This window comes from Hypomesus nipponensis, chromosome 6 (assembly GCF_054491055.1).
Source record: "Hypomesus nipponensis isolate SF chromosome 6, ASM5449105v1, whole genome shotgun sequence".
Classification (NCBI taxonomy): Eukaryota; Metazoa; Chordata; class Actinopteri; order Osmeriformes; family Osmeridae; genus Hypomesus; species Hypomesus nipponensis.
The window spans coordinates 17842287-17863970 of NC_140366.1; the positions used below are offsets into that span (position 1 = coordinate 17842287).

At 42.8% G+C, this 21684-nt stretch overlaps 2 protein-coding genes across 3 annotated transcripts; both read left to right on the forward strand.

Moving 5' to 3' along the window:
- The first annotated feature begins 1030 nt into the window (after window positions 1-1030).
- On the forward strand, window positions 1031-9523 carry tfap2d (transcription factor AP-2 delta (activating enhancer binding protein 2 delta)). Its single transcript, XM_084700376.1, has 8 exons — window positions 1031-1069; window positions 1726-2229; window positions 4417-4477; window positions 7435-7600; window positions 8116-8234; window positions 8563-8704; window positions 8797-8910; window positions 9032-9523. Exons 1-8 carry the CDS (start codon window positions 1031-1033, stop codon window positions 9246-9248), a joined length of 1362 nt encoding a protein of 453 aa, XP_084556502.1. The 3' UTR covers window positions 9249-9523.
- Window positions 9524-13508: 3985 nt separating this feature from the next.
- tfap2b (transcription factor AP-2 beta) lies at window positions 13509-21386 on the forward strand. Of its 2 annotated transcripts, none has more exons than XM_084699910.1 (7): window positions 13509-13556; window positions 15868-16329; window positions 17755-17809; window positions 18946-19165; window positions 19432-19550; window positions 19881-20022; window positions 20987-21386. In XM_084699910.1, the coding sequence occupies exons 1-7, from the start codon at window positions 13509-13511 to the stop codon at window positions 21276-21278; spliced, it is 1338 nt and encodes a 445-aa protein (XP_084556036.1). In that variant the 3' UTR covers window positions 21279-21386. The 2 variants fall into 2 exon arrangements, with proteins under 2 accessions (XP_084556036.1, XP_084556037.1); XM_084699911.1 differs by lacking the exon at window positions 13509-13556 and adding an exon at window positions 15395-15418.
- Window positions 21387-21684: the final 298 nt, after the last annotated feature.

Genomic DNA, 21684 nt, shown 5'->3' on the forward strand with positions numbered 1-21684 from the left:
CTTAGCAAAACCGACAAAGAACAGGCTCCATCACGAGCTGCAACCTAGCCTTGATGCACTAGCGTGTGGCAGAACACCGGCGAGTGGTAGAACACTTAATTCTTCAAATAGCCCAAACACTTGCACTAAAAGGCTATGAAAAGTAAATATAATTAAATAGATTTTTACTTGTTTGCAATGCAATTAACATACCCTACCTGAAAGAGGCACATATGTGATATAAATTGTGACACTTCATTTTCGAAAAAAAACCTTCTTGGTCTACATTTCCAATTCACATAATAATTGTGTGAAAAAAATACAAGCGTATTTTATAGCCCATATAAATTCAAAACAGATCTGACATCATACACATACATTATCAATAGTCAATGTTTGTAATAGGAAACGCGTAATAAGGGTTAAAACCCACTCGAACATGCAAGACAAGCAGCAAAGGGCCAAAGAATAATGTTCCGTTTCAAATCTGAAATTGCCCTCATAAAGAATGTCAAGTCTAAACACAGGAAAAAAAAATCATCTAAATTTGACGACAAGATCTACATCGAATACGTTTTCAAAATAAACTTACATTTTCGTTGGAAATCCCAAAAATGTTTTTGAAATTGATTTAAGCAGGGACAATAAAACGAAGAAACCACAACCCCCTCTGAAAATACACACGGTTAAAAAGAAAATGTCCACAAAAACCATAGAAAATGTTGAAAGAGCGCTCGGTTCCTTATTAAGCGAAGATACAATATTTATTCCTTGTCTCTTGGGATGCTCAGCTCCGTCTATTGTCCTCCCATTCCTCAATGCTGATGCTTAATTTTCAAAACTTCTATATTACCAAGGGACCTACGACATCAGCCGAGAAATACCCTGCAAGTACAAAATCCGCGCGCCAGCCGCGTCCGTGCAGAGGGGAGACGCTCGCGTTCCACCAGCTTTCTGCTGCTCCGCACAGGGACTTTTTCATTTCTTTCGATTTTGGGATTTTAACGCATTTATTCGATCGCAAGGGAAGCCGGTTTACCGGAGAAGCACCATGTCAGCAACCTTCCCCGGTCTGGTCCATGACGCTGAGGTATTTATTTACATTCGTTTAATTCTCAAATTGTGCAACCCTTATATGTAATTCAAATTGTTAGATGAAATAAAGAAAGAGTAAAATTCGTTATGACATCTGTCGCCAGAAGGGCTCTTCGGTGTGTGTGTGTGTGTCAGAAAACGAGTGGGGAGAGGACTGCTCGTGAGTCTTACTATAGCTGCCGGTAAAACGGTGCTTTTTTATTAGAGAGGGGAGGCAAATCAGGCTCGTGTGTAACCGGTAACGGTGTGATTAGAACATTTAGGGCGGAACACCCCGGTGTCTCACACTTTTTACCTGCCATCCACCGCGCTCAGAGCTGGGACAGTAAATTTGCCAGCAGCTCGGTAATAATAATATATAAGCACGCTCTTGAAAATGCAGCACAACGAATGACAGGCATGCCAAAAACACCGAGGACTTGAGCTGCCGTGCTTTCCCCTCCCGGGCTTGTGGAATGACATCTCCTTCAGGTGTTTTTTTTTTTTCTTTTTTTTTTTTTAAGAAAACACTTTGACTGTGAGCGTGTTTGAGTTGTGTTTGGGGTTGTGTTTGAATATGTTTGGGAGGCAGCATGCGTTAAAAGCAGAGCGCACGACTGAGAGGCATGCTAAATGACATCGCTCATATTTTTCTCCCTTTATTCCTCATAGATACGTCACGACGGATCAAACAGCTACCGTCTGATGCAGCTGGGCTGTCTGGAATCCGTAGCTAACTCCTCGGTCGCTTATTCCTCCTCCTCCCCGCTGACATACCCGGCTACAGGGACAGAGTTTGCTTCCCCCTACTTCTCTACCAACCACCAGTACACCCCTTTACACCACCAGTCCTTTCACTACGAGTTTCAGCACTCCCACCCCGCCGTGGCGCCCGACGCATACAGCCTCAACTCGCTACACTCGGGCCAGTATTACCAACAGATACACCACGCGCACGGGGAGCCGGCTGACTTCATCAACCTGCACAACGCCCGCGCGCTTAAGTCCTCTTGCTTGGACGAGCAGCGACGCGAACTGGGCTGCCTTGACGCTTACCGCCGTCATGACCTGTCTCTGATGACGTCACACGGCTCTCAGTATGGCATGCACCCCGACCAAAGGCTGCTGCCCGGAGCTGGCCTCGGCCTGCAGCCACCCGGAGCCGACGACCTTCAGGTACCCGTGTTCTCCTCTTAATATCAACCTTTTCCGACCCACGCCTGCAGACGAAAACTATCGTCATAGTACACCCCCAGACGTAGCCCTTTAAACTCAAGTCCACAACATCCCATTAAAATGAGTACGGCTCAACAACCCCTTCAGCCATCCAGCACCAGACAGTTTGTTACATTTCCAAGACAGCAGGGCTCCTTCACTTGGTGCATTGTAAATCCAGGCATATTTTGTGAAATTATTAAATAGGATAATAATATTTCATTTTGAGGTTAAAAACAAGGTGCAGGCCAAAGCCTAATTCGATAAATGTGGGCACGAAGAGTTAGGCCCATGCAACCTCGAAAATCTGAAAGGCAAGTCTGATTCAAAGAATTAATCGACTGCAAGGCATAGACCAATAGTCCACTATTCTATTGTGCAGTCCACGCTTTATTTTTCTGAAAGTGCACGTGACCTACATTTTACATATTCTTTTCGATGTAAAGAAATGAAAATTATTCTGTACGTGTATGTGTGTGTGTGTATGTGTGTGAGTGTGTGTGTGTGTGTCCGGCTGTTGAGGCATAGAAAAGCCGCTGGTTCTCTTTTCTCCTGTAAAGGGTGGATTAACGGATCGGGGTTCGAGGCACAATGGCCCGCTCGAGCGCCGTAAAGCACCGTAGTTTATCCAATTACCGACTTAATGTCAATCAACTGGTTATTTATGCAGCGACATCTGAGCTGTGGCGGCTCCAGTTAAACACGGTTAAGATACCAACATATATTTTAGTCATATTAGACCATTTCTCAACCTTTTATAGTGTTTAATAGGCCTACAGACTTACACTTGCAATATTTCCACACTCTTTCGCTTCATGATCAGCGTAATACCTGATCCACGTCTTATAGCAGGTTAATTTATTAATTATAATACATTGTCATTACTGTAGGCTAATTATACCAAATAACCTATATATGTACGCTTATGCCTAATTATTATTGCAGGCCGTAAAACAGTATTCATATTTCTAGCCTATTATTATTATATAATACCTAATACTAACATTATTAGTTTTACTAGCATTTTGATGTTATTGGCAAGCCTTTAACATCCATAATGTCCATAATGATCCAATGATTTTAAGAAATAAGCTTGTCGATTGGTAGACCTATTGTTCCCATGTATCTTTTTATAATCGAGTTGGCATAAGCCTTAAGTGTTGGATTATTAGCCTACATTGCGTTCTGTTATTTATATATATTGCTATTTAGTCTATATTCCTTTTTACACTTTTAGATTATCAGAATATGATATTATTAGTAATAATGCAAAAAATACTTTTGGTTTCGTATGTTTTTGGCTAGCCTACCTAGGCTATGCTTGTTAAAAGAAAACTGACTCGCTGCCTGGTAAAACCCCACAAACTAACGTATCTTATACACACACACGCACACACGCACACACACACACATACACACACATACACACTTTAAGAATGGTTTTTCGACCTTTTTTATAAAAAGAATGGCACGTGAACCTGAGCTTCGAAAAGGCTGAGCGGGTAGAACAGATGTGCCCAGTCTCGTGCACACAGTCGCATCTTTGAGTGCCTAAAGAGATTTTCATGCTTAACAAAGGACCTGCCACACCTTTCGCCCGTCAGCAAGCTAATTCATGCAAGACTTCTGCATTTTGTATATTGATTTTATAATCACTTTAGCTGCGGAATGAAAAGAAAAATAGAGCAGGAGTTTGTTAAAAAGACCTACAAGGCCTCTTCTGTGTGGCGCGAGTGTGTTTTATTTTAATCAGGGTTCTGCGCTCGCAGGCCAGGTTGAGCTGCAGCCGCCTCAAGGCTCACACGAGGGATTAACTGTTTTCTGAATAAAAGCTCGTGTTTCTCTGTCTTGATTACATCTTTGATAAAAGACCCTGCACGCAGGCGTCTGCAGGAAAATAGGCTGCGGGTAACAGGTTCCAGAAATCTGTGGTTATGTCCACTCATATACATTTAGTCTACAACAGGTTGGTGTTGTGGACTTCAAACACGTGCAATTTACCGTATGTGTTCGTCAAACCTGTTCGACAATGGGATTGTGAATGGGCTGAGTAAGTCTGTATTGGGGCTATAGCATGCTTGGTAGTAATATTGTTTATTTTGTCTTGCTTGATCAGACTCTGGTAACGGTTGGAATTATGCTCCTCAGGGCTCCGTGGAGGCGCAGTGCGGGCTCGTGCTCAACGGCCAAGGGGGCGTCATCCGGAGAGGTAAGACCTGTTACCTATTACTGTTTGCCTGAGACACACCCGAAATATAAAATATGGACACCTCAGATCAAGGGGTACAAAAACACACGCCAAAAATTCATAAGTAAGTATATAAGTACCCACGGATTTCCTAAAATGTTACAACTCTGCACAGTTTAATAATATGAGAACATTCGATTTTCGTGTAAAACTGTTCAAACATTTTCTCATTTGACGTGCCATAAACGTCAGGTTTATGAAACATTTAAAGAGTAACGAAACAACTATCAAAAATAATTTAAAATGCATGTGAAATGTGTGTTTGTATTAATGAACAAAAGTTTATATAAGATAATGGCTGTTGTAATGACATCCTAGCGTCCAAAAACTGCAATAGCCTATATACAGATGAGTGCATTATTGGTTTTCTACAGGTTGTATCATCAATGGGAAGCGTGAATGTAAAGGTTACTTTAGGCCTGCATGCGCATGCAAACCAACTAAATAGAGCTATGGGTTGTAGGACAAATTATTTCAACGACAGCACTACAACAATTTCTTTATTTCTGATTTGTCTTCATGTGGATCCCAGTCGTTTCCCATAACCACAGTATTAATAGGCTAATAATAATAATTATTGAACATAAATACTATAATACCACATCTAAAAGTAGCAATACCAATAATAACAGCATAATAATTTGTGTTATTATATTACCATTTGGGGTATTTGGTTTAATTGTGGTATTATTAGCACACTGATACTGAAAATGTGTTGATATTGGGAAATAATAGTTATTTCGATAATATAATGCAAATATTCTTCTGCTTGATTTAATTATTATTATATATTTTTTCATTTGTTAATAACAATGACAACAACTCTAATCATCAAAGTTGTAAAAACATTAGGCAAAACAGTATCATGACAAACAATTTACTAAGTACTAAAATAACACAGGGAGGGTGAGGGGAAATTTCTTTATAAACATAACACATCAAGAACCATTTTCAATTAACAAAAGGAACCAATGTTTTCTTTATTACATTGGGGTTGTTTCTTGTATTTAAAAGTCCAAAAACTTTTTCGGTTGGTTTGATTTTATTGCGTTTCACCTTTGGTAGGGTAGACTTTAGAAAAACCTAGGTAAATTTAAAATGTATTAATTTTATTTAAAACGGAATAACTGTCGATCCAGTTAGCAAGAGTAAGGAATCCAAGTTTGAAGATTGTGAATCATAGGCATAATTTTACTCTGGTGTAATAACATTGCATGAGCTGTCTTTATGAAGTGAGTCTTTGCTGGTGTTGCAGGCTTGTCACAAGCTCAGGTGCGTGCAATAAGGAACTGATTTTCTCACACTTGGCTAGTTCTTTCCGGACCACTGTCTGTTCCATCAAAGAGGTTTTTATTCAGCCGTTATTCTTGCTCTATACACATATGTCGTTTTCCATAAAGCAGACTGTGTCTTAGGTTTAATTTTTCATCAACTTTGTCTAGATGTTGGGCTTTCTCGCGGATTGACGCGGGAATCCCCTCCGCTATCGCATTCGGTTAATGGTGTGCAGGATTTAGCCGCAAGCTCCGCCGCTCCAACCATCACAACCAATAATCTTTGCTTTACCTCGCGCTCCCGTATCGATAGCTTCTCTCGCCTCGGGCAGCCGCTTTGATATGCTAATTCTGCGCGGGCCCGAATTCAGTGGAGATCATATTAATGTTGTTCTTTCTGACTGCGGCTTTGGCGGCATGAATATTCACATAACCTTTTTCAAAAGAAATCACTCAAGAAACGCGTATCCTACTTATAGGAGTCGTCTGTGTTTTAATCACTGGTATCCCGCTCAGCTTTCACGAGCTGATCAAGCTTATCGCAGACGCGCGCCCTGGCATGTGCGCGCCTTCTCTGAGACATTGGTGGGTTTGTGTGGCCTGTACTATCTCGTGACTGCTGCTATAAACATTGTTGTTAAAATAGGAGGAGAATGACATTTGGCCCATGTCTCTTTTTCTTTAATTTTCGTGGCAAACTCGTAAAAGGCGCTTGATTCCGCGTGTGATCCCACCGCCGCTCGCGCCGCCGCCCGAGGCTACTCTCCGCTGCTTAAATACCGCTATCGCCTCTGGGCCCGCGCACTCCAGTGCACTACCGGCAATAGCTCTTTTTCGATTGCCCTTGGCAACATAAAATACAAACTACTTTGAATCAAAACATTTTTGGGAGGGAATTAATATGATGTGAACACACAGCTTTCAGAGACGAACACTCTGTCAAAGCGCGTGAGGCTGACAGGCAGGTCGACCTGGAAACTGTCACATGAAGCTGGACTTTAGTGCCTCTGCAGGTCAAACCCCATACACACGCACGCCTGCACGCACGTACACACACCTTAAACTAAAATACTAAAACCAAGGAACCAATGTAGTCTCTGTCAGAGAAAGAAAAAAGGAGTAGGCTATATTCTTTTGGATGTCCTCTCTATAGACACTTGGGGTAATCTACAGAATAATTATGCTATATTTATCATATTGGCCGATTGGCTTTCATTAAGCAGCCTTCAATAAGATACCCATTTTATTTTGATACCCTTTGATTTTACTAAGGTTCCAGGTGTTACATAATGCATCACAACAATTACAGTATTAAAACATGTCTTGACATCTTTTCTGGGGTGTCTTTTACTTGCTTGGTTTCCATACTTCAGGAACATTATATATTCCTTGAAATTACCTTAATTACCTTATGAGTGTATTTTGCCTAATACAGTGTTTATATCCCCTTATAACCCCTGTTACTTTAACCATAGAACATAAATAATCTGTAGATGTTTGTAGACTATCTTGTCTATTATCAAGCTACCTTTAGCCTGGGTTCAATACAAACTTGTAAAGGAACAGATTAAATAAATTGGCCTCGACACTAGCCCTTCTTGGCATAATTTGTTTTGAACCGTTATTGACGTCTGTTGTGTGCAGGTGGGACTTGTGTGGTGAACCCTACCGATCTGTTTTGTTCGGTACCGGGCCGCTTGTCGCTGCTCAGCTCAACCTCCAAGTACAAGGTCACCATCGCTGAAGTGAAGCGGAGACTCTCACCTCCAGAGTGCCTCAACGCTTCCCTGCTGGGAGGAATACTCCGCAGGTAAAACGAAAAAAAAAAGAGTAACAAATCATTTAAAAATAAAAATGGGTAAGCGTAATAGAGCAGAAGGTTGCGTCTGTTTTTCATTCATTGAACAAAATAGATTATACACACAATGTAGGCCATGGAAGAGTTAGATGCATGTGTTAGGGTGTCCAGGGAGTTCAAGAGGAGAGACCAGACCAACGCACGCGATGATCAGAGAGAAAAGAGGAAAGCACGAGCTGCCAGCACTGTATTATTGATGAGGGAGAGGGGGAGAGGGGGAGAGGGGGAGAGGGGTAGAGGGGGAGAGGGGGAGAGGGGGAGAGGGAGAGAGAGGACATGCTGGATGGGATCAGTTCCTCTGTCTGATGAAGAGAAAATAGAGCATGTGGCTGGTCTCCACTCTCTACCCATATGACTTTTATCCTTTTCAGGGTTTTAAAATTTAAAATACATCCCTAATATCGCTAATATGTATGTCATTATTTTATGGCGAAAGACATTACTATAATTTGTATTTCCCCACACAGAGCCAAGTCCAAGAATGGTGGCAGGTGCCTTCGGGAGAAACTCGACCGTCTGGGTCTGAACCTGCCGGCAGGGCGAAGGAAAGCAGCAAACGTTACCCTCCTGACTTCTTTAGTGGAAGGTACAGATCAGACTCACATCTACTTAGTCAGATAGCTGAGCGGTTGGGGAATCGGGCTAGTAATCAGAAGGTTGCCGGTTCGATTCCTGGACATGCCAAAACATGACATTGTGTCCTTGGGCAAGACACTTCACCCTACTTGCCTTGGGGGGAATGTCCCTGTAGTTACTGAAAGTCGCTCTGGATAAGAGCGTCTGCTTAATGACAAATTATTTACGTAAAATGTACTTCTTCATGAGAAGATGTGTCTCGCAATCACCCCTTGCTTTTGTCTCATCTGATCACTTTTGCTGTGTGTATGTTGTGCGTGTGTGTGGGATGTGTGTAGGTGAAGCCCTCCACCTGGCAAGGGACTTTGGGTACACCTGCGAGACAGAGTTTCCCACCAAGGCGGTAGGGGAACATCTAGCCAGACAACACAGTGAACCTAAAGAAACCAGTGCACGCAAGAAGATGGTTCTGGCTACCAAGTACGTACATGTGTGCACACACGCACACACACACACACACACACACACACACACACTGGATAGTTTGTGACACACCTTCCTTCACTCTGCAGGCAAATCTGTAAGGAGTTTCAGGACCTGCTGAGTCAGGACCGTTCTCCTCTCGGCTCCTCCAGACCCACCCCTATCCTTGACCTGGATATCCAGAGACACCTCACACACTTCAGGTAACACACACACACACACAGCCCATAATCCAATTAGACATTCACTCAGACTTGGCTTGATTCGTTTTTTTCAGTGGCAGTGATACGGCAACTAACAGCAGCCTCGTCTTGTCCCCCTCAGTCTGATCACCCATGGTTTCGGCACGCCGGCTGTCTGTGCGGCTCTCAGTACCTTCCAGACTGTTCTGAGTGAGATGCTCAACTACCTGGACAAACACTCCAACGGGAAAACCTCGGGGCCCGAGAGTGGCCAGATCAACAGCAGCTCAGAAAAGACTCAGCTTCGGAAAACGTCCGAGCCGCAGACTAAAGATGGAAAAACTGAAAAGACAGAGTAGCCCCTGTGCCTTTGAGCTCTGTGTGTGTGTGTGTGCGTGCGTGTGTGTGCGTGTGTGTGTGTGTGTGCCTACCTGGTTCAGAAGAGCAGGGCTGCCCATCAACACGGAGGCCAGCTCACAGTGACATCATCGGTTTATTTATTCTGTCAACAGGAAGTAAACAAGGACTATTACCAGCTGGTCATCAGCTAGCAGTGATGGAAGGGGGAGGGTTACAGACACACACACACACACACACGCACGCACACACACACACACACAAACAGTTTACACAACCTCCCGCCCAGTTCTGAGAGAGCACTTGAAACACAGCGAATCATGGCATACGCCATGTAACCAGTAGCCTACCATAGCATCCAGTGTGTTTACCATTTGGACGGAGAGGGTGTGAATGTGAGATGGGGTTACTGACTGGGTTTGATATATATGTAAAGTGTGTGTGTGTGATTGTGGGTTTCTGAGAGAGAGAGAGAGAGAGAGAGAGAGAGAGAGAGAGAGAGAGAGAGAGAGAGAGAGAGAGAGAGAGAGAGAGAGAGAGAGAGAGAGAGAGAGAGAGAAGTGGGAGTCCAACTCAGCCATTTTGTAAAGGTGACATCTAAGTTACCATAGTAACTGTTTCTTGTGCATGTCTATCTTTGTACACTTCCCGGACCACAAGTGTACCCACACAAGCTCTCTTTGAATCCTTCATAAACATTTGTAAAGATATATATAAATATTTAATTAACTTTTCTTGTAGGCTTTGGAACTATATATATGTTGAATCCTTACATTGTAAAATACCAGTGTTCAATAAAGACAGTTGCTATGTGTTCTATTTACTTTGTCTGTAGTTGATTTGAATGACAACATTAAATATGAGCTTGATTTGATCTGTTAAATTAATCTGTTCATTAACGTGAAAAGGTTTTTCTATAGAAATAACTACAGTTTACTTTCAAAAACACAAAACGTGCATAGGCTCAACCACACATACAGTCCTCTGTAGAGAAACAACACAACATGAACTTCCGAAGAGGCAGTTAGCATCATGAACTCCAGGAGGGAGCAATTTTATGTTGAAATAAAGAAATATAAAAGACGGGGAAAAAAAAAGGCTTAGATGATTTCAATTTAGTGGAAAATGATCACTCAACATGAAAAAGCACCGAGTTTAAACAATTACTTGGTGGAGGCTACCATACGTGCGTGCACGAGATTACTTTAACACACTTCTCACAAGCCAAATGGATGTCTCCAACATGGGATTATTTTCAGGTGGCTGTTCAAGGAAGTTTGAAAAGACAGATGGCATAGCTGCATATCCAACCTGTGCAGGCCTTTGCTGATTTCATTACACACTGTCGTGTATACTGTGTAATATCTTACTGTGGGTTATACACAAAGTACAACCTGAGCCTGAGGTAAGAAGGAAACACAAACGCACACACAAGGAATACATCAAAACTATTTCCCCGTCTGTTATACAGTCATATCAACATCCGTAATGTCAGTCAAATAGATCAGTTGTGACCTTGGTCTCTATTTGACGGAATGCTAAACACTCTCATCAAAACGAAATGTAAATTGAATCAATATCGTGTCATAAATACAGTTTCTAAAACTCACAACACAAGGATGGTTCACAAGCTGAACGTGAATGTAATAAAGAAACAGAAGTCAGTGTATTATCTTCAGAGATATTGATGAAGCATATTACAAGACATATTCCATGTCATCACATTGAGCATTACATTGATAAAACAGGCAGGTAAACGAGAGAAGATTACACACACACACACACTCACTGTTCTCTCTCTATATGTGTATATAGAACCTCTTTCTATATCTGGGAACCCTAACCAACAGTTAGCCTTCCCTGGCACCTGCTCTCTCAGTCTGTCCAGAGGAGAATCTCCACATAAAACATCACACAGACCCAATCTCTCAAACACAGATGTTACTTCTGACTTTAAAAAGGGCCAAAACCTGAAAATATATTCTTGTTCGGCCTTCGCCATGCTATCCCAAATCTGCCTAACCACTCCTCCTGGCAAATCTTAAGCCACCAAATCGTCCCCACAACTTCCACCCTCCTCTTTACAGAGATAGCCTAAACCCAGGGCATGTACCCAAGGCAGTCCGATTTATTCCAAATTGATATCTGTCTTGACCCATATCTTCACCCTTTTATTTATTCTGTTGCTTTCCTTAAACTCTCAGTCAAACAGCCTGTGTTTGTGCGTGTTTGTGTGTGTGTGTTGGCTTCATCAGACAATGGCTGGGTCTACAGTGGTACTCTAGTGCAACCTAGTGGACAGAAAGAGAAACACAATCCTGAACAGTCTCTGTGGGGTTCACTTTCAACAGCACAAAAGCAAGCACGAAGGACTTATAAGCGTCATGACTAGAAACCAAATAATAAAGCGATGGATGGCAGCACATACAAAACCATACACCCTAGTGTGATAGGTTGTCGCATGTGTCATTAATCATGTGTGAAATGTTGCAATGTGTGTCGTTAGTACTCTGAATTTGTCATGTTTTCAGTCAGTGTAAAGTCCTAGATGTTACACAGTAAAAAACAATTTATATTATAATAATACCAATCATTGGTTGGTTAGTAATGTATGTAGAGGTAAAGAGTAACATTCGTGTTTCCGGTTCAGTACAATAAATATGAGTAGTCAGAGCAGAATGTTTGAACCTTTCTGTACATGTGTGCCTGGCGTGCACGTTTCCTTGACTCTTTCTGTGTGTGGATGTAATGTATGCTGATGCATCTCATGTCAAAGCCTCAAGCAGAAAATAGGCAAAATCATGCCTGAAGACTTACAGACTGTCAGGACATCTGTCACTGCTAACAGTCGTGTGTGTGTGTGTGTGTGTGTGTCTGTGTGTGTGTGAAAGAGGGAGGGAAAGAGAGAAATAGAGAGAAAGAGAGAGAGAAAGAGAGAGAGAGATAGAGAGAGGAGAGAGAGAGAGAGAGAGAGAGAGAGAGAGAGAGAGAGAGAGAGAGAGAGAGAGAGAGAGAGAGAGAGAGAGAGAGAGAGAGAGAGAGAGAGAGAGAGAGAGAGAGAGAGAGAGGGGTTAGTCCTTGGCAGTGGGGCAGTGCAGCCTGAGAACAGCCGTGAATGTTAAACATTCATGTCTGATATCCTCAGTGGCTTTTCCACCAAACATCAAAGAAGTTTAACCATGGCAACCGTGGCAGAGAACTCTCATACGCAAGCAAGCAGACAAACACACACACATCCAAGCACACATCACACGCAATGGAGAATGCACTCACACACACAAATATATTTTACACACTCTTGTTTTTGTGTTTCTCACACACACTTTCACCGGAACACAATGTGTTGGTAGGTTATTGTGAATAGTTAAAGAGAAACAATAAATGTATTTGTTATTTATTGTTATTGTTATCATTATTATTCTCATATATTTTTGGCATTGTTTGCCACAACACGAGTCACAATTTCCGTTCGTATCCTTGTGAACCCAAGGACTGCACCTCTCTGTTTTTGCCAGCAGGAGGGGCAGTTGACACACACTTCACCTCAACCATGAATCCTACAACTATGGTTGCGATGGAATTTGTCTTTCTTTCTTGAGGAGTTTTTATTGGTAAACTGTGGGATCTCTTTCCCTAGAGATATAGGGAAACATTATAGTTCCATATCTCCCACCTGGACAACTATAAAACATCTAGTACCACAAATTTAGCAAAATATTTCTACAGATCCCATTCATGTATGCCCCCTCCCCTTCCTCACCCGGACACATCTGTGAATTCAGAGTAGACGTGAAAAAGTTCCCAAGTAAACTGCCGCTCTCATTCTTAACAAAAAGCAAAATGCTTTAGTTTTGGACTGCACGATGTGCTAAATTCACATGTAGTATTTAATCGATGGTCATCATCTCTGATATGAGTGAATGCGTGCCAATGGGCCTCTTTATTGACTTTTAGGTTGTCGTCGTTCTTAATCTTTGACCTGCCCAGTTCTTCATACCCTGACAAGCCATTAAGTTCACTACCGCCAGGTACAGACCGATGATATTACAAGACACTTCTTTCAGGGAGTCCCCATTCACTCGGTTTGCCCAACAGAGGGCGGGGGAGAGAGAGAGGGAGAGAAGGAGAGAGAGAGAGAGAGAGAGAGAGAGAGAGAGAGAGAGAGAGAGAGAGAGAGAGAGAGAGAGAGGGTGAGAGGGAGAGAGTTGAGACATCCACTCCTCACTTGGCTGCATTTGGTTTACAGACACCAGCGCGCGACCATGCTGTGGAAGCTAGTTGAGAATGTCAAGTATGAAGATATTTACGAGGTAACGTCAATGAGTTAATTTTTTTATCTAATGAAAATAACCGTGTTTTACTATGTTCGAGATAAGTGTACTGAGTTCTGAGGAAAACTATCTTCGATTATTTGGAAGTTGGGGTGCATGGATTTTTGGACATAAATGGATAATGGAGAGAAAATAAATTATCTCAGATCGAAAACTTCAATATCTTCTTCCCCACAATATGTCATGTCATTAAACATGCTTTTAGAGAACTGACACGAGAGGTATTGTATCACATTCAGAATACCGAGAGAGATAATGATATTCTTAACCATCGTAAAATATTTCGTTCATAATTCAAAGCTTTTTTTAATTTTCGGTTGAAATGTAGAGTAGGCCTATTCTGATTTCATAGGTATAGACCCTATATATAAATTTCGTTTATTTGGTAGTATGATATGACATTTTGATATCTATTTCTATTGCTAATGTACATAAAACAAATTATTAACATAAAAAATGTAGCCTTGGGAACTATCTCTAGAAAATGTCCGTTGCCTATATACATTTCTTGAGAAATAGGCTTTTCCAGAAAAAGATCCAGATGTACAGATGTCTGCTGAGACGCAGCAGAAAAAAGGGAAAAAACGTGCATGGAGAATCTGTATGTAAATCATTTGGCTTTAGTCCCAAAACAAAACAAAGTCATACAGAAAGAGAAAGGAAAGTGCCACGCGCGAGGGTGAAATGATGCCTCAGTTTCTGCTGAATGGTCTCGAGTACAAAGACTTGAGCGTCTTGCGCATGTGGGAGAATGAACAGCTCGTGAGGCCTTTCGTTCAGCTCGGTTGGAAGCCGCTGTCTTGTACGGCACATGTTTTTTCTCTCACAGCGCAAGAGGCCAGACAGCATTGCGTCCCGGTCTGCGGGAATTCTCCCAGAATACAATTAAAACAATGTTTTATCGGTCCCCTCCCCGGTAACCTCGGTGGCCCGAGCCCCTTACTCTTCGACCCGCTCCCCAAGTGTGCTCTCTGTGTAGCAGGTGCAGTCAGTGCGTATATGACGAGAGGAGCCTATTTAAAATATACATATAAAATGCTTGGAAACCAGGTTTGGCCTGGGTTACGGTAAACATATTTCTGTTAAATCATAAAGAGCTAAATAAGTTTCAGGTTGAGCCCAGTTAAAGTTAAGAGTATAGGCTACTTGGGGAACAAAAAGAAAATGTTCAGACAGGGGTTTTGTTGGCATGCTGTAGAACATTGGGGAAGCTCATGGCTTTGGCTAAAAACGGATGGAAGAGTTTGCTCAATGAATAGACTACTCTAACGACTATGGTCTTTTGGCAGCGGGGGCCTGATTGTTCTGATGCAGATTGCTTGGCGTAGGCTAACAAAGAGGCGCGCACGCGCCCAAATGGACAGTTGTGACTATTGCTCATGGGTTTGGCACCTGCTTACGTTCTCTCTGTTAAGTTTAAGAAAAGGTCCTCTTCTTTCGCAAGCGTTGTCTGGCATCTCCACGGAATGAAACGTCACTCACGGGTGCGCGAGAGTTTCACGCTCCATGTGTCGCCAGTCCCCTGCTTACGCGTTAATATTCTTGTAACTCGCAGTCATGAATAACAATTACCGCGCGCGGGGTAGTGGAAGGAGCAGTGCACGCACACGCAGACCCACACAGCTATCCAACTGAAGAGGCGTCCCCTGGAGCTCGAGACAAATCCTGATATTTTAACCGGAATAAACCTCGTTGTGTGTGTGATTGTAGCCTGTGTGCCCGCGCGGCAGAGGACTCATATTGGCATCTCTCTTCTGCTGATTCTCATCCTGCTTCTTTCTAAACGGGCCCCGTTGTAGCACGAACAGACGCTGCAGATGTTAGTGCATTCTTACTCCGCGGTGAGTCTTAGTGTGAAGGAACTTTTTGTAAATTCGTCCATTGGATTGCGGATATTGTCAGCAAATTGACAATGCTAACAATTGCCTGCAGTTTGAGAAAAATAAATGCTATAGTTAATATATGTGTATTTTGAATCTATTTTTGTTACGATTTCTATCTCATATTATAGATGTGAGTTTAGGCCTAAACATTTGTTCAAAAAAGTTTTTTCTGCAAATTATTATGAATACGAAATCCATAAAGAGGGGTTAAGAGCTAATCATCAAAACACTATAATCAAATTAAATACTTGTAGATGTATGAATAGCCTAATCACAATGTTGCATTTTGTTTCGTTTCAGTCTTCTTTATTTGGACACAGATTAGATACAGTTGATGATGTTGTTCAAAACATCATCTATTTTATTCACTAATCTGTTTGCTTTTCTTTTTTCCATTTCCGCATAAGGACCGGCATGACGGGGTGCCGAGCCACAGCTCGCGCCTGTCCCAGCTGGGATCGGTGTCGCACGGGGGACCATATTCCAGTGCGCCACCGCTGTCCCACGCACCATCTTCGGACTTCCAGCCTCCGTACTTCCCACCACCGTATCAACCTCTCGCGCACTACCAGAGCCAGGACCCCTACTCCCACGTTAGTGATCCGTATGCCCTGAACTCCCTGCACCAGACCCAGCAGGGCGCCTGGGGCGCGCGGCAGAGGCAGGACACGAGTGGGGACCGAATGGAGAGTGGGTCTTTACTCGCGCAACCTCGGGCCTCGCTCCCGCAGCTTTCCGGTCTAGACCCGCGGAGGGACTACGGGAATGTGCGCCGACCTGACGTGCTGCTCCACTCCGCGCATCCGGGGCTGGAAGCGAGTATGGGCGATGGACTTCTGCATGGACTGCACGGGATGGATGACTCGCAGGTCAGTGTCGGGTCGGAGGTGCTCTGTACAATTTAAAGAAAAAAGGCCCACTGGTTGGCTAAGGTCATCCACCCTTGCACTCCGCAGAATATTCTGACCTTTCAGTAAACTATAGGCTACCCAAGTTTAAATTAAATTGCAATGAAAGAGATTGACCTTGTACGTTTAATCAACGTGCCTATAAAGCAGATTTTTTCAAAAAATATATACAGTATTGTGGTCATGGTGAATCTGTGTCGAAGGCGCACACCATTGAAATATAGAAAAACACGCATTAAACTTTCGTGTTAGCCCACAGATCTCCCAGCTAAATTTGTTTACCCAAAATCGGTGTACAATTACACTGAATGCTATCTGTATTATGAATGGATTTTGATATAAATTTAATACTAAATGATCACTTGTACATTTAAAGATATATGGTTTTACACTATATAGGCCTAGTTCCCACGCACAGTAATCAGTGATGATAGCCTCATAATAAAACCATAATAAATGATATTATCAATCTTAAATACATATAATTATAGCCTAATAGACGTCTTGAAATTACAATTATTATTGTTAATATTTTTGTGAGTAGTAGTACCATTCATAGAATTGGTATTCATTTTTGTATTATTATTCTAATGGAGATGTCTTTATCCATACCTCACGTTAAACATGATTGAGTATTTTCTAAGATGGTGTCTCGTGCTGTGACTGTTAAATACTTTATTCATATATTTTCACCAAAAGGTTCTAATCTCAACAGCACACAACATGTTCACACATTTTTGTAATACATTTTTAGTTCCTAGATATATTTTTTTTATTAAAATGTTGGTATGCTTTGATGTAAGACTAGGAAATAATGTAACATTTTTATTAACATATAACATGTTATATTCTGTGGACCTCTTATTTCCCCTATGGACAAGTTGTAAGGCAAACCTTTGAACTATATCCAAGTAATATTAATAAGGCGCAGCTTTGCTGTAAGGCTGCAAGTAGGAGCTAGAAGCCCTGGATATGCTATACGAGTCTCTTCTAAATAGCCCTGAGCGTACTCAAAGATGGAGCCTGTAAGTGAATATAAATATAAACCCAAGAGTGTTTATGTCATATAATGTAAAGGGTCACAGTTTCAGGCATATGGAGACAGGTTTGTAGCAAGAAAAATGAACACAACTTAAATCTTACAAATTCATAAAGTTGTTGATCTCAGATCATTTCTGAGTGGCTTGACATACATGAACAACATGAATGTTTGGACAACCATGAAGGCCAAATTAAATGATCATAGCATCTGGCTAATCACTGTACCTGCCTCCCCCCTCCCCAATGAAATTATCAATGACTGCACAACACACAACACAACTGAGAATTCCATTCATTTTTAAGTGTTGGTGTCAGTTTCATCTTTAACACAATGTTTATTTACAGGCAATGGAAGACAACAATGGGATGAACATTTTGGATCAGTCTGTCATTAAAAAAGGTAGGCCTACATTTACTGTATTGGCCCGATACCACACACACACATACACACACACACAAACACATACTATTTGGAATAGTGCATCGAGTTGTGTAATAGACACATTTAGTGGATTGAGTTTCAAGGATACGTGTGTCTATTTGGTCGTGGGCATTGGTGGACAATTACATTGTGATGCTTTTTTAAAGGCCTTGGCTGAGCTCCGTGTTTTTTTTTTTTTTAAAGTTAACCTTGCTTCAAAATAAGCCAAAGAGTACCCACAAACGAATGTAAACCATATCTATCTCCCATTTAGAACAAAACAGTCTCAGTCTGTCATCAGTACTGTACATGGGTGCAGTGGTCCTGACATCTTGGTGAGATTTGCTGTAAGTGAGGAAAGTCACACCAAATCCGACAGACTGTTGGGAAAAACCTGTCGGTATAAAGTCCTGAATCTTGTCACTCAACTCACTTACTCTCGAAGAGGGACAGCTGTTGCTCCTCCCTTTCTGATGATGTGTGTGGAGATTTAGTTACCGGATGTGAGTAGTGAGAGCCCCGCGGGGCATTTAAGCCGTTGATGTAATAAATGGCACTGCTCATTGAGATCTCGTGAGCTCGTTTAGAGCTAATCTGCGGTATTATCCCCCGTGGAGCCATCAAACCCTCGCACTGCCCCGTACGCTGCTTAGCCATTAGCGCAAGCATTAAAACGAATCGGGCGAAGCTCCTTGTGGTGGGAATAACCGGCCGTGGAAAAGGCGGGAGGTGGTTAATGCGATTTGAAAGTGCAAGTCAATCAACAATCGATGAAGTCATAATGAGAATGTCGCGCGACATTAAATAACAGAAGCCTCCAAAATGCCCATCTCGTAGGCGCATCATTAGGCCTCTCGCGCCCCAGTGCGCCCGGACAGGATTATACCCTAACATGGTTTTATATATTTTTAAAAGATGCTGTAGCCTACCATTTAGTCTCTTGCCACAACAGATTCTGGAAATGTTAAATAATTGGTCTTTTTTTTATGTGATCTGTTGAGTTGGCCCTACATTGCCAAGAGGTCTAACCACTCACGCATGCAATTAAGAGAGCGCACAGGGCCGCACGCATGCTAATAACACAAATCTGCCATTTTAACCTCTCTCTCGTTTAGTTCCAATGCCACACAAGAATATTGGCTCGCTGATGCTGGGCAAGGATGGGCTGATCGGAGGGATCTCCGTTAACATCAACGAGGTGTTCTGTTCTGTACCGGGACGACTCTCTCTCCTCAGCTCCACTTCCAAGTACAAGGTGACGGTGGGAGAGGTTCAGAGGAGACTCTCTCCGCCCGAGTGCCTCAACGCCTCTCTGCTGGGAGGCGTGCTACGAAGGTAGGCGCGCGTGCTCGCACGCACCACACGCACACTGTAGGCATTTCTCTGATCGTGGATGATCTGGTGGGTGATAACAAATCTAATGGACGGCAGGGCACAACCCTGCAACTAAAGGGATAGGATGGTTGTCATCTTAACACATATAGGCTAGCCATTCAAATGTATTGGGGAAACAGAAATCGCTCAAGACAAAATTAGGCAAAGTAAAAATGGAAGTCCCATGTAAAAAGATGCCCATCAATAATCACTCCTTTTGTTTGTAGAGCCAAGTCTAAAAACGGCGGAAGATCCCTGAGAGAAAAACTGGAGAAGATTGGATTAAATTTACCCGCAGGGAGACGCAAGGCGGCGAATGTCACATTACTAACATCACTTGTAGAAGGTACATTTTTGTATTTTTTACAATGTCTATCTTTCCATTGTTGTGCCTGTTGCTAGACCAAACGGAAAAGAGTGCAAAATAGATACCACCCCCAACAAGCCATCATTTTCTGGATCCAGAGTTGCAAAGTATTGTTCCCATCGGCCTACATTTAATTTGATCACTTAGGCTGTTTTTAATCCATTTGAGTGAATTTGGCCTCCTTAAGAATAAACAGTTGTATGGTTTATTTACAGTAATTAAATGGTTCATGAGTTGAACACCACAATCTGATAATATGTTATATTAAATAACGAACACTCATTTTGTCGTTTGACTTTTTGTTCCTAGGAGAAGCGGTACACTTGGCGCGCGACTTCGGCTACATCTGCGAGACAGAGTTCCCCACCAAAGCAGTGAGCGAGTACCTCAATCGGCAGCACGCAGACCCCAGCGAGCTGCATGCGCGAAAAAACATGCTTCTGGCTACGAAGTGAGTCGAACACACTCGAATAAAAAAAATTATGAAATATCCTAGGTTAAAAACAAACAAACAGAAGATGCAGTCCATGCAAAATCCATCTCAGTTCAGAGAGTAATTTCAAATTGAACAGGCTTAAATTAATTGACAATCTTTATTCCATAACTTTCTAAGCTATGGACATTTGATTAAATATACATTGCTGTGTGCATAGGCTTCACATGATTCTGTGCAACAACAATCCTAAATCAGCAGGAAGTGTTTGTGTATGTGTGTGTGTGTGTGTGTGTGTGTGTGTGTGTGTGAGTGTGTTTGTGTGTGTAGCTAGGATTTCAAGTTCAGTTTCAAACATGATCCCATAGGTTTGCACTGCTTCTTTGAAATGTATTATTTAGAACAGGGACGTTTCATGTACACAAAAAAAAACAGTTGTACCCTATAGTGTAGCCTGGGGTCAACCTGTCCCCCTCTCCTACCCCCTCTCCTACCCCAGCTGAGCTCTCGCTGGTCTGTCACTCATGAGCTGCAGCCCAGGCCTCAGGCCACAGAGGGGAAGCATGTGTGTGTGTATGTGTGTGTGTGTATGTGTGTGTGTGTGTGTGTGTGTACGTGTGTGTGTGTGTGTGCCTGTGGGAGAAAGAAATATAGAGGGATCATATAATTCTTTCAGTAGTCTTAATCATATAAAAATGCAATGAGAGTTTTGTTGTCTTGTCTCGTCACGCACAAGACAACTTTACAAGGACTACAAGGGTAATTGATGTTCCGCTGTTCCTTGTGAATTAATACTTCTATGCTATTGATAGTATTACACTACAGTGATTTTTTTCTTTGTTTCGCAGACAGCCAAACAGGCTGCGATGTGTTTTCCGAGCACAGATCTGTGTTGAGTTAGGAAGATGTTGGTGATGTTGTGAGATGTTGTAGGGACATTGTGCAGACGCTGTGCTGACCCTGTGTTGACGGTGTTTTCCAGACAGCTGTGTAAGGAGTTCACAGACCTGCTGGCCCAGGACAGGACTCCCCTGGGGAACTCACGGCCCAGTCCCATCCTGGAACCCGGCATCCAGAGCTGCCTGTCCCACTTCTCCTTCATCACACATGGCTTCGGCTCGCCCGCCATCTGTGCTGCGCTCACCACACTCCAGAACTACCTCACTGAGGCGCTCAAAGGACTCGACAAGATGTTCCTCAACAACCCCCCTGGCAACCGACACTCTGAGCCTGGCAACAAGGCCGGAGAGAAAGAGGAGAAGCATCGGAAATGAACGCGGAGATTCTGGGAGACTGACAGGCCGATGGTCCCAACACACCGCCATTCCAGCTTTACTGCAGAGAGAATGACCTATCACACACAGGGCTGGGAAAAGGAACAGGAGGAGGAAGAGGAGAAGGAGGAGGAAGAGGAGAAGGAGGAGGAGGAGGAGAGAGCTGCCTATGGGCCACTGTCAGAGAGCACAGAGGGATTTTTCATCTGTGTTACATTCTTTTCATTCCCCTGAGGACATACTGGGACTGTGTTACGTCCATTTTGCCCCCACCCCCCCCACCCCTGCCTGCACTCTGTCAGACTGAGCTGCATCAGCAGCAGCCCCACAACTCTGTGTGAGAGAGACAGAAGGTTGTGTGTGAAAGAGAGAGAGAGAGAGACAGAGTAAGAGTAAGAGAGAGAGG

Coding starts and splice junctions, on each gene's coding strand:
- tfap2d (XM_084700376.1), top strand. CDS start 1,031: ATGTCAGCAACCTTCCCCGGTCTGGTCCATGACGCTGAG. Junction 2,230..4,416: donor CCGGAGCCGACGACCTTCAG/GTACCCGTGTTC, acceptor TATGCTCCTCAG/GGCTCCGTGGAGGCGCAGTG. Junction 8,911..9,031: donor AGACACCTCACACACTTCAG/GTAACACACACA, acceptor TGTCCCCCTCAG/TCTGATCACCCATGGTTTCG.
- tfap2b (XM_084699910.1), top strand. CDS start 13,509: ATGCTGTGGAAGCTAGTTGAGAATGTCAAGTATGAAGATATTTACGAG. Junction 19,551..19,880: donor ACTAACATCACTTGTAGAAG/GTACATTTTTGT, acceptor TTTTGTTCCTAG/GAGAAGCGGTACACTTGGCG. Junction 20,023..20,986: donor AACATGCTTCTGGCTACGAA/GTGAGTCGAACA, acceptor GGTGTTTTCCAG/ACAGCTGTGTAAGGAGTTCA.